Below are 16,330 nucleotides of genomic sequence, written 5' to 3'. Positions count from 1 at the left end.
AAAAAAAAAAAAAAAAAAAAAAAAAAACTTTAGTTTGTGCCGTTGACATAAATCTATCTAGCACAATGGTTTTGAATAAAATTTGTGTTCTGTCGTGTTCTGTTTGAAATGAGATCTCATTTAGTGCAGGCTGTCCTTGAACTCCTGATCCTTCTGCCTCTTCTTCCTCAGAGCTGGATACAAGAATGTGCCTCCACACCTGGCAGGATTTTTTAATAACTTTTATAGCAGATATTTAAACAAGGTGTGGTTTTTCAGTCCATTCTCTGTGACTTCATGGCTATATAACCTTGGATGACTTAAACCTCCAGATACAAAATAGATGCAACTGGACTGAGGAGTTGTCAGTGCGACACACATATGTAAAGTGCCTAGCCAGCAGCAGGCAGATTCAGTGAGCTTCATTTGGCTACCTAGGTCCATGAAGTTTATGTGTGCTGGGGGCGCCCACACTTGTGTGACCTCGGTGTTCTTCTGCTAACCATCTGCATTCATTGTCTATGCACACAGGCCAGAAGGACCTCCCAACCGAGAAAAGGCACACCTGGAATGCTTCATTTCTCAATTCTCAAATTCAAACAGTTACCAAAAGAAGAGATGCCATGACACACCGCATACTGTCAGCCCGACTTCATAAGATTAAAGAGCTGAAGAATGAGCTAGCCGACACACGCCGGAAGCTGGAAGCCACTGCCACAGAGAACCAAATCCTGAAGCAGCTTCAGCTCAGGCATGCAAAAGCCATCGGGAGATACGTGAGCTCACAAGACAGCCTGCCGCAGGTCACAGTTAGACACCAGAATGAGGTGAGAAGCCTGCGGCAGCTCCTTCGGAAATCCCAGGAGAAGGAGCGAGCTGTGGCGAGGAAGCTCCGAGAGACTGACAGTGAGCTGCTGAGGACTAGAGATGCCTTGCAGGCCCTACAGAAACTTTCAGAAGACAAGAGCCTTGCGGAAAGAGAAGAACTGACTCACAGGTTGACTGTTCTGACAGCCAAAATGGAGGCAAATGACAAAAAAATACAGGTTTGTATCTCAGAAGGTCCGGTATTGATAGAGAGGGTGCACGTAATTCAATCCACGGGCTGTGAGCCAGCTCACCCGGAAGTGATTGTGTTTAGTGTCGAGTGGGGGGAGGGAGGCAGAGCTGGAAAGAGGAGCACCGGTCTCAGAGCTGAGCATCGGCTCTCTCTAGCCAGGCTGTGTCTGGAAACAACTGGTCTGACAGCCACACTCGGTACCAGTGTGAAGCAGAGGCCTTCTTGTGCTGTGAGAGTCGCCTTTTGAAATGAACGCCTGCGTTCAGCTCCTGCTGAAAGGCTGCCCCCCCTTGCAGAGCATTCTTTCTGTCTGTCTGTCTATCTGTCTGTCTGTCTGTCTGTCTGTCTAGCTCCCTTTGCTTTTTGTCTCTCCTCAGTCTGACAGATTATAGACTTGTTTCCACATAAACAGTTTTAGTTATTTCAAAATCATGTTTCTCAGGGAAGAAGGAAACGGCAGGGAGAGTAACAGAGAGGAGGGGAAGGGGAGAGGGGAGAGGAGAAAGTGAAGGAGGGATGGAGAGAGGGAGGGGAGAAGGGAAGGAATGGAATGAAAATAACTGGAGAGATGGATGGAAAGCCAGGGGATGTCACCGAAAGGGACACTAATCACACAGAGTCCTGCCTGCTTACACGACCCTTGTGGACATAAACACAGATGGAGTTGACGTACTGTTAATTCTTCGATACTTAATGGTGACAAACACTTTCTTTGATAAGAATTAGGTTGTTGCCGGGCGATGGTGGCGCACGCCTTTAATCCCAGCACTCAGGAGGCAGAGGCAGGCGGATCTCTGTGAGTTCGAGACCAGCCTGGTCTACAGAGCTAGTTCCAGGACAGGCTCCAAAGCCACAGCGAAACCCTGTCTCGAAAAACCCAAAAAAAAAAAAAAAAAAAAAAGAATTAGGTTGTTTCACTCACATTTTCTGAACAGACAGAATAATATTATTCTGCTGGAAAAGTTCTCTACTTTCAGAGAAAATTGTCTTCCGTGGAATGGTGTTGGACACCAACAGCACTGAGTAGCCCATCTCTGCTACACCTAGGTCAGCATCTGGGGTGCTAGTGTAGGAGGGGGATCCACGCCTAGCAGGTTTCTGTTCCGTCAGTTATAGTCCAGTACTGTAGAGGGCGGCATGAAACCCATTACAACCTTCATGTCTGTTTCTAGGGATCTCTGTCCATCATGGTCTGCACTGAGGCTGGACCCTCTGGGGAGAGGGGCCAAGGGTCACCATCTGCAAAGACAGCAGAACGGCGCATTTGGGCCCCATGTTAAGACTCTGATTGTACTTACTGGTTCTTCAGGATGTGTTTGAGTATTTTTTATCAGTATCCATGGTTTGTAAAGAACACTGGGTATTGGGCTACAAAGGTATATTCTCTAGACCTGAGATCTGGGACTTGCTGGCCGATGTTTCATTTTGTTTTGTTCTAATGTTTGTCCACCAAGTCAGTGACTAAAGTCATGTTGAAGTTTGCACCTGTCATAAATGTAGCTCGTTTCATTGCAGTCAAGTTTCATGACGCCACGCTGGCTACAGAATAGTTGAAATATATACTGTTTTCAGAACTTGGAAAAACAGCTGAGGCTGAACAATCGATCCTTTGGTCGGCAGTTGGCCAAAGAAAACCGGAAGACATTAACAGCGCAAACAGCAACAAAGACTCTTCAGGGAGAAGTGCGGCAGCTGCAGCAGAAACTTAAGGTATTTCTTCCAACACAGTGTGTCCATCTGTCCAAACACCATCGCAGTGCGTCTTTCCAAACACCATCACGATGTGTCTGTCCAAACACCATCGCAATGCATCTGTCCAAACACCATAGTACCTACACCTATGTAGATGTCTTCAAGTTGTTTCTTCAGACGATAGTGAACAGATGGAGGAGAGAGAGTGGGCAGCCAAACCGCTGTGCACTGTGGTTAGAAAAACTCACCCTCTCTTCACAAGACTGTCTTCCCTGCTCCTCCGCAACAGCGAACAACAGTGCATCTGATAACATTCTAATGTTTTTAACTTAGAAATCAAACCACAGTCATGTTCAGAGTAAGTCCAATGGCCCTCGGGTTTATTTAAGGTCCTACTTGAGATGTAGCCCACTGGTGATGCACAAGGTGTGTGTGAGCTCGCAGTTTCCAACTTCACAGAGGCAAGGCCAGTCGTTTCCCTTGCAGGGCCAGATGTATGGAGACAGGAATGAGTAGCTGAAAGTCAGCCTGGGCTATCGAGCTAGCCTGGGCTATGTGAGACTCTGTCTCAAAAAATAGGACTGGCATGGCAAAGGGGCTTGCTGCTTAGCTTAGCCTAACAACCTGAGTTAGAACCCTGGGACCCAGGTGGTCAGAGAGAAAACCGAGTCTCCCAAGTTGTCCTCTGACCTCAACACATACATGGTGGCATGCATGTGCACATACATATATACATACATACACACATACATACATACACATAAATACAAACACAAACAATAAATAAAATGTAAAAAAAATTAAGAATGTGAGTCTTTTAAAACATTTTTTTAGATTTAGTTTACTTTTAAATTATGTGTTTATGCATGTTCCTGTGTGTGGATATATTTATGTGAGTGTCCACAGAGCCTAGAAAGAGGTATTGGAACTGGAGTTACAGGCAGTTGTGAAGCCCCTGATGTAGGTGCTGGGACCTGAACTCGGATCCTCTGGAAGACCAGCGAGTGCTCTTAACCACTGAGCCATCTTCCCAGTCCTGTTTTTAATTTATAATTGTGTGTACATTTGTGTGTGAGAGTGTGGGCTTGTAATCCTAAGTATAGTGCCCAAGGAGGTCAGAGGGGCACATCAGAGCCTCTCAAGTTGGAGTCTGGTCAGTTGTGAGCCACCCAACATAAAGATGGCTCAGCAGTTAGGAGTGCTCACTGCTCACACAGAGGACCTGGCGCTGGTCCCCAGCACCACATGGCAGCTGACACCCAGCTGTGACTCTACCCTCTTCTCATCTGCTCAACACACACACACACACATTTAAAATAATTAAGTAGAATAACCTGAATAGACACTTTTCAAAGAAGAAATTCAAATGATACAAAAATATAAAAACTGATCATATCTTTATTCATCAAGACAACACATGTCCTTACTCCCATGGGATCCCGCTTCACCCCAGCAGAAGGCTTTTACCACAGGAAAATGCTGCCAAGGATGCGGAGGGAAAAGACCTGCTGGTGGGAAAGTAGTTAGCTGAGCCTGAGGGTGGTGAAGGCTCCTCAGAAGGCTAAAAGCAGAAGGGCTATGTCAGCAGCAACAGCACAGATACACGCCTGAAACAAATGCAGTCCACATACAAAAAAACACACTCCAATACCTGTGTTTACACCTGCACCACTGACAAGCGCAAAGACGTGAAATCAGGGTGGGCGTTCAACAGCTTAAAGGATAAAGCATGATACATATACACACAGAGGTCATTCAACTGTGTCGTGTGTACATGTACATCCAAGTGTCAGTCAGTTGTACACATATGGAGTACACAAACTAGACGTTGACTAATATTTAGAGGAAAACTGTCACGTGTGGTGACTAACACAGTCTCAGCACTTGGAAGGCAGAGGCAGGAGGATTATGAGTTTGAGGCCACACCTGGGCTAGATAGCTAGATCTATGCCAACTGGGCTCTTTAGTGAGATTCCATGTCAAACACACACACATTTACACACACCAAAAAAGGTAACAATGTGAGATTCTGTCTCAAAACACACACATTCACACATACCAAAAAGAGATAACAGTGTGCAGAAGAAAGAACACGAGGGCTGGCCACAGAACCCACACTCGGGGCACAGAGCTATTGTTTGTGATTTTAAAACATCATTTTTTAAAAAGCCACTGTTTTTACCTTTCCTGTGTGAACTCCTAGTAGCCCAGCGGTGTGAAGGGCCATTCCTCCTTATAAATCATTCCAGTTAGCAAAAAGTTCACAGTGAATTAATCGCTCTAATCAGTGGCTAGTGATTGCCACTCAGTTGACAAACGAGAATCCATAAAGCATGTCCTCCCTGGTGTAAAGCTCATGCCAAAGAACCACCCTGATCCAGGCCACACACACCTCTGAGGAGTAAGTAAAGGGCTCCACAGAGAAGCTGTTAGCAGCACCCCCCTCTCCCCTGCCTGTGTCTACCACACACAAGCAGTAAGCACACAACAAGCTGCAGGTGCTGCCCTCAGCTAGAGAAGACGAGGTGATTCCGCACAGGACGGACACCTCAGCTGGATCGTTTCAAACTAACTCTGAAAACACTGAAAGACAACGGCAAAATTGTGAGACTAGATCTGATGGCGCTGAGGTCTGGTGGTGGCGCTGAGGTCTGGTGGTGGCGCTGAGGTCTGGTGGTGGCACTGAGGTCTGGTGGTGGCGCTGAGGTCTGGTGGTGGCGCTGAGGTAGTATTATTCCCACAAATAAATTAGGGACACATGGGTAATTGGGTATAATAAAAACACATCATAGAAACCATGCCTGAGAACTTCAAACACAAAAGACCAATGAAGGAAGCAACCCTCTCAATGGATGTCAGCCTTCCACAGCTCCTAAGGGAGATGCTATGACCTGGGCGTGCAGGCAAGCCCCAGGGAGCACCTAGCAAGAGGCTGCCGCCTCCTCTCGCCCTGAGTTGGTTTTATTTCCTAGGAGCGCAGGGGTCATATTCACTGTGGATATCCTACAAGCATGCGTGACATGTGCTGCCATCTGTGGTCCATCTTTCTTTTTCGGTTGACCAATCACACAAGTACCCTGGGTTGTGTTCCAAACCTGCTGCCTTGGTGTGCCCAGCTCCATCATACGGACCTTGAACCTCTCTTTTAAGCCCGAAGAAGGACTGTCCCTTGTGTTGCTTCCTTCTGACTGCACTCAACCCTGCATCCTCTCTGCTGAACTATGTTAATATCAAATGAAAAGACAGGATGAGCTTTCCAGAAAACAACTTGTTTGTTCCCGTAACACCAAATCTTCACCTAAAGCGGTGTGGGTGAGATCACGTGTTTGTTCCCGTAGACACCAAATCTTCACCTAAAGCCATGTGGGTGAAATCACTCTAGGGCTGGGAGGTGGCTCTTCAGTTATGAGCATTGCTGTTTTTGCACAAGACTTGGGTATGGCTCCTAGCACCCACATGGTGGCTTACAACCATGTTCACTTAACTAGGTCCAGAAGGTCCAGCACTGCCTCCTGGCCTCCATGGGCTTAACTGTTGACATTTCTGATCTCTGAACTAAAGGTTAAAATATAAGAAAGCAGAAAGGAGGAAGTGGACCATAATACTTTGTTTCTAAAAACATACATGTTAGAAAAAATATTATTTCTTATGCATGTGTGTGCATATAAAAATAAAATTTTATGATTAAATAGAGCAAAAAATAAAGGACTGGAGCAGCACCTGAGTGGTTAGGAGCATTGGCTGCTCTTGCAGAGGACCCAGGTTCAGTCCAGCACCCACATGGCAGCTCACACCATCTACAACTCCAGGTCCACAGAGTCTAATCCCCTCTTGTTGCTTCCGCAGGTACCAGGCTCACACACGGTGCTCATACATGATGCAGGCAAAACACTCATAAATATAATTTCTTAAAAACTTTTAAGAGTATAAAGCCTATGCTCTACAACTCAGACATACGGAGGTCTGTAATGTTTCCTTCACTGACGTGGGGAATGGTGATGGCCTGGGAGACAGCAGGCTTGTCTCAATATATAATTCAAGAGGTACATTTAAGGTCTTAGTTCCTTTCTTACCCCCCAACAAGTTAAAACTTAGAAAGCTTTTGTTTTGCCATTATTCAAAAACATTAATTTAGGGGTTTAGAGCTAAGCAGTGGCCTTCCTGTTACCTACCCCACCGTGTTGCGCAGCCCCGACAGTAGCTGGGATGAGAGCTTCATCTCTGCTATCCCATACTGTGGTCACTAGGTGTGGGTAGATTTTGATTTTGCTTCACTTTTAAACTACAGCATGTACCAGTGCTGCTATAGCCACAGTGCTTTTCTCTTTTAAGTCAAGGTTAGAAAGCAGGTGTTTGTGGGAGACTGACGCTGTGGCTCTTCTTAGGAGAAGGATCGCGAGCTGGAAATTAAAAACATCTACACTAATCGAATACTTAAAAACTTACATGAAAAGGAAGATTACCCAAAAGGTAGGTTTCAGTTTCTTTTGCTCAAAAAGTATTTTTAAGTATCCGCGCATAGTTTCCTAGTTTACATAGAAAATCTCTAACAGCCGCTTGACTGGGTGCTGGAATGCATTTGGTGATTGTAGAAAACCGGAGTTGTGATACTGTCCAAAGAACCAGAATGCTCTGTTCCCACAGGGCTCAGGAGCAAAAGGACTGCCAAACGCAGCCCTCTAAGGAGATGGGTAAGCCGGTGTGGAGCTTCTGAACACTTTATGACATGTCCCCGTGTAACCATCCCTGGTCAGAATCACATGCACGGCAAGGTCCCTGAGGCCCGAGCAGGCACTGGGTTCTCACTCTGGAACTCCATACACAGCTCTGTTCTGTGCCAGTTCCCTTTGTTCAGCATGGTGCTCCCGGCCGGTGCTCCAGCCCTGCAGTCTACTGTAACAAGACAAATGTGCTCATGGGCTCTGCTCCCCTCCCAGCCTCAGGCTCTGTGCAGAGAAGGCACCGTGGAACCCTCCCCTCCAGGGCAGTAGAAGCCGCCAGGTTTGCTGTCTTGGCCTCCATTCACTCTGGACTGTAATCCTGAGTAATGCCTACCAGAAAAGACCGTGGTGTCTGCTGTCACCATGAACGTTTCCGTGTCCATGGCTCTTGCTCACCAGGCCTCAGGAGCTGACATGGTGCGGCAGGAGCTTGGCCTCTCACAACCACCAGAAAAACAAAACAGCAGTGCAGCCTCATCCCAGAGCCTCCTGGCTTCCCTTAACTCTGCGATGTGCAGAGCCTGAGGCCCAGCATAAGACAAAGGTGGGACAAGAGGTGAACCCTACGATGTGCTGCCCACTTAGAAAGTGTCTCCTACAGTGTGTATCATGGTTCTATTGGACGCTTAAGGGCTACTTCATATTCTAAATCAGTGTAGCTTCTGAACATTAAATGTTTCTCACATATAATCTACCTATTTTATAGTTTCTTCAACAAAATCAGTACAAGCAGACAGAAAAAGTTTGCCATCTGTAAATATGAGACACCAGGAAACCCAAAAGTCGGATGTGCCACTGTGGACAGCAAAGGTATGTGAGCTCCACAGTCTTGCATTGTTCTGAAAGTCTTCACAAGAATCCCAGCACTCGGGAGGCAGAGGCAGGCAGATCTCCGTGAGTTCAAGACCGGCCTGAGTTCCAGGATAGCCAGGATTGTTCCTCAAAAAACCCTGGGGGAGGGGAGTAGCTAAAATATACAAAAAAACACTGATATTCATTTAGAAAATTTGGATATTTATTATATAAAAATATAATTTAAGAGGCTGGAGAGATTGGAGAGATGGCTCAGAGGTTAAGGGCACTGGCTGTTCTTTCAGAGGTTCTGAGTTCAATTCCCAGCAACCACATGCCTCGCATGGTTCACAACCATCTATAATGGTGCCCTCTTTTGGCCTGCAGGCAAACATGCAGGAAGAACACTGTATACATAATAAATCATTTTAAAATTTTTATTTGAAAAATGTAATTTAAAATTATAAACATGCACTTTTTGCTGCTTTTCTAAATTTAGGGTAAAAAGACAACAGGAAACATTGGTCATAAAGGAAAATCAACTGAAATAAACCATGACATTTCTTGCTACATGTGTAAACTACCAAAACAAGAGGAGTCTAAGCGAAACTATGAAGGTAACTGAACAGTTTTAAAAAGTCTCCTGCCCACTAGGCACTGGTGGCACATGCCTTTAATCCCAGCACTCGGGAGACAGAAGCAGGCAGATCTCTGTGAGTTCGAGGACAGCCTGGTCTACAGAGTGAGCGCCAGACTGGCTCCATAGCTACTAGGAAACCCTGTCTCAAAAACCAAAAACAAAGTCTCCTGCCATACATAATGGGCCTCACCACAAGCTCAGAGCCACCCAGTGGGCAAGGTCGTGAATTAGTCAGTAGTCCACAGCCTCTGCCAGGCTCCTGGGGGCAGATCCACGACAGGAGAGGCAGAGAGTGAACGGGCTGCTCAGAGGTCCAGACCTCAGATCACCACAGTCAAAGCAAGATGCCTCTGTGGGTGTGAGGAGCCTCAGCCAGCCAATTTCATGAGTTCTTTGTATATTTTGGAGATCAGACCTCTGTCTGATGTGGGGTTAGTGAAGATCTTTTCCCACCTGTAGGCTGTTGTTTTGTCTTGTTGACCGTGTCCTTTGCTTTACAGAAGCTTTTCAGTTTCAGGAAGTCCCAGTTATTGTTTCTCTCAGTGTCCGTGATGCTGGGGTTCTATTTAGAAAGTGGTCTCCTGTGCCAATGTGTTCAAGTATACTTCCCACTTTCTCTCCTATAAGGTTGAGTGTGGCTGGCTTTATGTTGAGGTCTTTGATCCATTTGGACTTGAGTTTTGTGCATGGTGATAGATATGGATCTATTTTCATTCTTCTACATATTGATATCCAGTTATGCCAGCACCACTTATTAAAATGCTTTTTTTTCCATTTGATATTTTTTGCTTCTTTATCAAAGATCAGGTGTTCAAAGATGTGTGGATTGATAGTTGGGTCTTCTACTCAGTTCCATTGGTCCGCCTGTCTGTTCTTATGCCAGTACCAGGCTGTTTTCAGTACTATAGCTCTGTAGTAGAGTTTGAAGTCAGGGATTGTGATGCTTCCAGAAGTTCTTTTATTATACAGGATTGTTTTGGCTATCCTGGGTTTTTTGCTTTTCCATATGAAGCTGAGTACCTTTTTTTTTTTGTTGTTGTTGTTGTTGTTTGGTTTTTTTTTTTTTTTGGAAGAATTTTGCTGGGATTTTGATGGGCATTGCGTTGAATCTAGCTAGTTCTTACATTTTAAATAACCCATTTCTATTATTTTATATTTTACCATGAGGCTCATGGTTTACCAGTAAGGTTCTGGCAGCTACATGGCATCTCTCTGACTCCATCTTCTTTCTCCCAGCATTCAGTTTAGTTTTCCCACCTAGCTCTATTCTGCCCTGCCATAGGCCAAAGCAGCTTCTTTATAAACCAACAGTATAAACACATTCACAGCATGGGGAGAGGGGGGGATCCCACATCAGCTACCGTTCCCTCATAATGTTGAAGACAGTGGTTTTGTATTTCATCACTGCCGACAGCTGAGCCAGGGGAACCTGTCAAGGCTAAGTGGGAGGTGAGCAAGCCCAGAGTCCTGAGGGCAGAGCTGGGGGAGGACCTGAAGGGCCATACTGATGTTTAGGTAACAACTTTAGCAGCTGCATTTCCCAGGCTAGGTAGTCACTTAATTTTTCCACCTTTTAAGATGTATTGTATGGGGCTGGAGAGAGGTTAAGAGCACCGACTGCTCTTCCAGAGGTTCTGAGTTCAATTCCCAGCAACCACATGGTGGCTCACAACCATCTATGATGAGACTTGGCGCCCTCTTCTGGCCTGCAAGCATACATGAAGGCAGAATATTGTATACATGATAAATCTTTTTTAAAAAATATTTTAGGTATATGGGTATTTTGCCTGCATGCAGAGATATGTGCACCACACACATGCTTAGTATGATGCCCCCCCCCCGGGAATCAGAGTTACAGACAGTTGTGAGCTGCCATTTGGGTGCCAGGTATTAAACCCAGGTCCTCTGGAAGAGTTGCCGGTACTCTTACACTGAGCCATCTCTCCAGCCCTTTCCACTTATTTTTAATCCACTTGGAAAATTTATTTGTTCATTTGACAAATTCTATTTGAGCATATTCGATGGTGAGGCATGGTTCTAGGTGTGTGTGCACACACACGTACACACACACACACACACACACACACACACACACCAGCAGCAGCAGGAACAGATACAAAATACCCTGAGCTCCTGTTCTAGTGTAGAATCGTCATTCCCATAAGGCTACTTGCCCAGTTACCCAGAACCTCACAGCAGCACGCTGCCCTTAACTCCCCTCCCCTGCACATTTGCAGAGTTGGACGACACTAAAGCATGCTTGCTGTCTGCACAGCCCTGCAGCCTTCTGGCTGCGTAGGGTTGTTCCTAGAGATGAAAGTGCTGGGCCACTAGAAACTGCCTACACAGCTATCACGGGGCCATTCCCTCAGTGTCTGACAGAAATGGATCCTGTTTGATGAGTACCATCAAGAGATTTTCTTAGTATTTGTGCATAAATATTTTTCTTCTTTTCCTAATTCCCATTTATTTAGAACAGTCTAGGAAAGCTTATTAACAATGACCCCTTCTGTGTGTTAGTGTCCTGTGCGTATTCACCCCCTGTACCATTTCAGTGACATGTCTGAAGTCTCGGGAGGTGTGCTAACATGCCACCCCGAAATGGAAACCCACTGAGCGCGCTCTCTCTCTCTCTCTCTCTCTCTCTCTCTCTCTCTCTCTCTCTCTCTCTCTCTCTCTCTCTCGTTGGTTTTTTATGGAGCTGGGGCATCAAATCTGGCAGGCACCTTAGGCATGCTAAGTGAGTGTTCTATTACCGAGTTACACTCTCAGCCCCAAATACATCGTTTGAGAACCAGGCAGGCCACCTTGTCTTCTTCCTCCACTACTCTCGGCCTCATTGCTTTAAGGCAGGGCTCTGACTGAACAAAGCTAGCTACACATTAGCCTAGACTGGCCCACCACCAACGCTCAGGCCTGACTCTTGCCTCGGCCCCTGCAAGTCAAGTTCTGGGGGTAGAACTCAAGCCCTCAGCTTGTTCCCTCAGCCACTGCACCATGGGGAGTGGGGTGCTTCTAAAATCTATTTCTTGTTTGAGGGCACTTAATCTTAATCTTTCTAATGCAGATTTATCAAAGGAGGTTGAACACCCAAAACCACAAGCCTCTCTGGAAACTCTTAGGAAGCAAGAAGAGAAAAGGGAAGATCAAGAAAAGAAAGTCATCCCACCAGAAGTAGAGCCAATTGCAAAGGAAAGTGTGACCCCTGCACACCCAGAGGGTGAGGTTCCAGCCAGGGAAGTGGCTGTGGTGGCTGAGGTGGCCCAGGAGGGAGAGGCCTATGATGTGGAGCCTGGGCCAGCCCCAAACAAGACCCCTCGGCCAAGGAAGCACTACTCCTTCACCGAGGCCACTGAGAACCTGCACCACGGGCTGCCCACATCCTGTGGGCAGGCCTCGGGCAGCCCACGCTGCCGCCACGGTATGGGCAAGCACCGCAGCGACCAGGACTTGCGGCTGGAGCCTGCCAGCTATGAGCCCTCCTTCGGCAAGGCCACCAGGGTCAAAGCCAAGGAGACAGCCTTCCGGGACAAGAAGAGCAGCCTCATGGAGGAGCTCTTTGGTGCAGGCTTCGCGGGCAGGAGTGGCCCCACCAATGGCGAGGTGGCCGGCAAGGCCCAGCAGCTCGGACCCAGCCAGGCCTCTGCCAGCAACGCCTTTGGGGACTCCAGAGCCACCGTGGTACGGTCTATCCAGGCCTCACCCGCCGAAGGAAACAGAAAAACGGTTATTTAAATGCAACAGAGGCCTAATACATTCTGGTTTATATACTAGTTACGTGCCTTTAATCTTACTTACCATGTGAGGGTTTACATAGTGTCTGTTTTAGTACTTGGGTGGACTGCAGGTAATTTACTGCTATCTAATAAAATAATCCGCTGTACCTTGATCAACGGTAACATTTTAGATACAAACTTACACCTTTACTATGAAGGCAAAAATCGTCCACTCTTCAGGCAGACCAGTTTATTACAGAGCTTGGAGATGCGGGACTCACAGTGACTCTTGTTCAGCCATACAAACTCTATCAACAGGACTACTGTCAAAACATCATGGAAGAGGCACTGGCCAGCAAGAGAGCTACCAGACTCAAAAAGACAGTACAGAGATTCACGCTCTGCCTCGGTCATTGCCGGTGGTCTCCTGCTCAGCGGAGCAGTCTGAGTGCCCTGCCTTTGAGAGCCAATCTGTGCCTGTATAGGAGGCTGCATTTTTTTGTTGTTGTTGAGATATATTACTCTTTTGTTATATAATGGTCTCTTCTCTTAACCTTGTCCTAAAACAACTGTATGCTCGAGCTAGCTGCTCAGGTCTAAGAGCTTTTGTTGGAGCTATAAAGGGTCTGAATTCCCAGCCTACACTGTGTAACCCGCCTTCCTTTAGCTATAGGAGCAACAATTCCATATCTGGAATTGGCCACACTGTCTCCAGATGTTTATACACTAGTGTATATTAGCACCAATGGCTCAGTGTCTGCTGAGGGGTGATGCTGCCGCCGCCTGTGGCTGCTCTCGCCCACATCTCAACACTCAGGAGGCAGAGGGTGTTCTGAGTCTGGGCCAGCCTGGTCTTCATGGTGGGTTCCAGGCCAGCCAGGGCTGCACAGGAAGACCGTGCCTCAAAAAAATTAAAATTAAAAAAAAAATTAATTTTGGTTTTTCAGGTTTTTTCCTTTCATCTTTTTTAAAGGACATACACAGCAACATTCATAAACATGGATCATCTTGGAGAACCCTAGGAAGCAGGTAGCAGTGGAGCGTGGAAAACTGACAGGGCAGAGGGACAGAGACACTTTCTGCTGCACCTTTCCCTGGTTAATTCAATGTTTATTACCCATTTTTAAACAAATACAATTCTGGGGGGAGAGACTCAGTGATATCCCCCACTCAGCCGTACACACATTATACACATGGGGACACGAGCAGCCTTACATTACACGTGTGGAGCACTAACATCTGGGAACAAGCTAACCCTTTGTCACTGTTTTCCTGCAGTCAGCTGTCATCACACATCCCTTGAGAGGCCCAGGTCTGGTTGGCGTTAAGCACCATTCCAGATCACAGCTCACTACAAAAGGACCGGGTGCAAGCATACCCTTCCCCACCCTGAGTGCCGAGCTCCTGAAGCGAGCCCAGACTGTGCAGCGGATGTGCAGGCCAATGTTGGCAATGCCGACTGCTGCACACCACTTGTGCCCTTTATACACCAGCCTAGTCACCCTGGTGCAGTGTAAGTCTACAGCGTCTGCTGCTCGGGTGGTGCTCCATCTGACACTCGCCCTATTCACAGTACAGTCAGCCAAAAGAACAAGCTGTTTATGAGATCACTAGGAAACATAAGAATATAAATATGATCCTTCAAAACCCAGTGCTATGCCTTTAATCCCGGCAGCTAGGAGACAGAGACAAGTGAATCCCTGTAAGTTCCAGGTGAGCCTGGTCTACGTAGTGAGTGCCAGGACAGCCAGAGCTGTGCAGAGACTGTGATGGTGCTAGCTTGTGGCTTTTCTGTGCTGTGGCTCCCCAGAGTCTAGGCTATCAGCACTGGCCAATACTGTAACTAGGAAAAGTGCTTCAAAAACAGACTTGGAGCCAGGTGAAGCAGCAAACACCTTTAATCCCAGTATTTAGGAGACAGAGGCTGGTGGACCTCTGTGGATTCAAGGCCAGCCTGGCCTAAGGAGAGAGTTCCAGAACAGCCAAGACTACACTGAGAGACTATGTCTCAAAAAAACAAAAGATAAACACTGAGACTTGGCAGAACTGTCTTGTAACTTCATGAGCCGAACTGATGAGACCCCAGCTGGCTTCGCTGCTCCACTTTAAAGACACACTGCATTTGAAATGCTTTAAATGAACACACACAGGAACCACCATGAAAAGTTAGCAGGTTTAGATACATGGCGATGCTTCTCACGCGGTTTTACACGGAACCTGGTCCAACAAATGACATTCCCACGAGGAGGACAAGCACGAGCAACATCCTCTAGTGTCATTTTCAGGTGAACGTCAGGAAATGAAAAGCAAATTCTTGTAGTGGTATTTTTTTCTTTAAAAAAAAGGTGTGTGGGTTTTTCTGTTTTTTTTTTTTTTTTCTAAAACTAAAAACGGCACCACTGGACGGTGTGTACCTGGCCAGCTTGAGCTCCCGCTCTGACTTTCTTTTGTGACGGTATCACCCTTAAAAAGTGTGTTCATCCTTAAGAGTCAAATTACAGGAAACAAAAGGACGAATTTAGAGGAATGTGGTCATGCAACCTCATTCTGTCTGATGCTTATAGCCTCCTCTACTGAATACAAAAATATACAAAGCTTCTGCCCCAAACCACATAGAGCAAACGTGAATGACGTTTCGCAAAAGGCGGAGATTAAATAAATTCTTGCTTCTGATGACAAGGAAGAGATTTCTGCTACAGTAGAAAAGGCTCATGCCCCAAAGTTAGCAGGGACGGTTAAAGGTAAATCTGATGGAATGGAAAGACTCAGACAGGAAAAGCAAAGAAAGAGAACAAAGAGGAAAGACGGGATCTGCTGGAAAAGAGGAAAATACAGCATGAACCAGCAAAAAGAGCTGAGCAGGTGATGAGGAGGATGCGGGTGGAAACCAAGACACAGCAAAAGTTTTTACAGAGTACCGCCCTGGAAAACTCAAGCTCGGGCTTGAAGAAAGAGAAAGGCAAAGGAGAGAAGGTGAGGAGAGAAAAGCCGAGGAGGAGGCCCAGAGAACAGAGGAAGGCATTTGGGAAGCAAGGAGAAGCATGGTATTAGATGATTCCCCAGAGATACATAAAACAGTTTCTCAGGAATCTCTGATGCCTGGGAAACTGGAAATTAATTTTGAAGAATTATTACAACAAAAAATGGAAGAAAAACGATGAACAGAGGAGGAACGGAAGCATAAACTAGAAATGGAGAAACGGAGTTAAGAACTGAGACACGGGATGGGAGAGGAGGAAGAAAACGGAACTGTGGACTGAGTAGAGGATATGAAGAACTAATCAAATTAAAAAGAGGTTCTATTCAAGCTAAAAATCTAAAAACAAGTTTGAAAAACTGCAGTTGTCTGGAAAAGAAATACAGAGAAAGACAGAAGAGGGAGCAAAGAGGAGAGCAACTGACCCTGAAATTAAAGAGCGAGAAGCAGAAAACTTCCACGAGGTACATTATTGTAGTATTTGTTATAACTTAATCTTTTGTGTGTGTGGTTTTGAGGTTGGCAGTTAAATATTTTCCTTGCCACTTCGAAAATGTGTTAACAGAGCACCAGATGCACAGACAGACTGTGGATTACAACTGTGCACTCTTGGCTCATGAGAGCCCATTACAGGGGAAATTCAGCGACTGTGGATTACAACTGTGCACTCTTAGCCTGTGAGAGCCTATTACACGGGAAATTCAGCGACTGTGGATTACAACTGTGCACTCTTGGCTCATGAGAGCCGATTAC

At 46.3% G+C, this 16,330-nt stretch overlaps 1 protein-coding gene across 1 annotated transcript in view; it reads left to right on the top strand.

The window, feature by feature from the left end:
• The window catches only part of Lca5l (lebercilin LCA5 like), a 24,034-nt gene extending 9,407 nt beyond the window's left edge, over positions 1–14,627 (top strand). The window contains exons 4-9 of the mRNA XM_050162128.1: positions 511–1,025; positions 2,612–2,749; positions 7,117–7,201; positions 8,159–8,262; positions 8,744–8,861; positions 11,952–14,627. Of these exons, the coding sequence (XP_050018085.1) occupies positions 511–1,025; positions 2,612–2,749; positions 7,117–7,201; positions 8,159–8,262; positions 8,744–8,861; positions 11,952–12,619 (1,628 nt within the window). The 3' untranslated portion in view covers positions 12,620–14,627. The remainder of the gene's footprint in view (positions 1–510; positions 1,026–2,611; positions 2,750–7,116; positions 7,202–8,158; positions 8,263–8,743; positions 8,862–11,951) is intronic.
• Positions 14,628–16,330: the final 1,703 nt, after the last annotated feature.

This window comes from Alexandromys fortis, unplaced genomic scaffold (genome assembly GCF_014885135.2).
Source record: "Alexandromys fortis isolate MF-2015 unplaced genomic scaffold, M_Fortis_MF-2015_v1.1 scaffold_128, whole genome shotgun sequence".
In the NCBI taxonomy this organism is placed as follows: Eukaryota; Metazoa; Chordata; class Mammalia; order Rodentia; family Cricetidae; genus Alexandromys; species Alexandromys fortis.
This window is presented reverse-complemented; position numbering and strand designations above follow the sequence as displayed.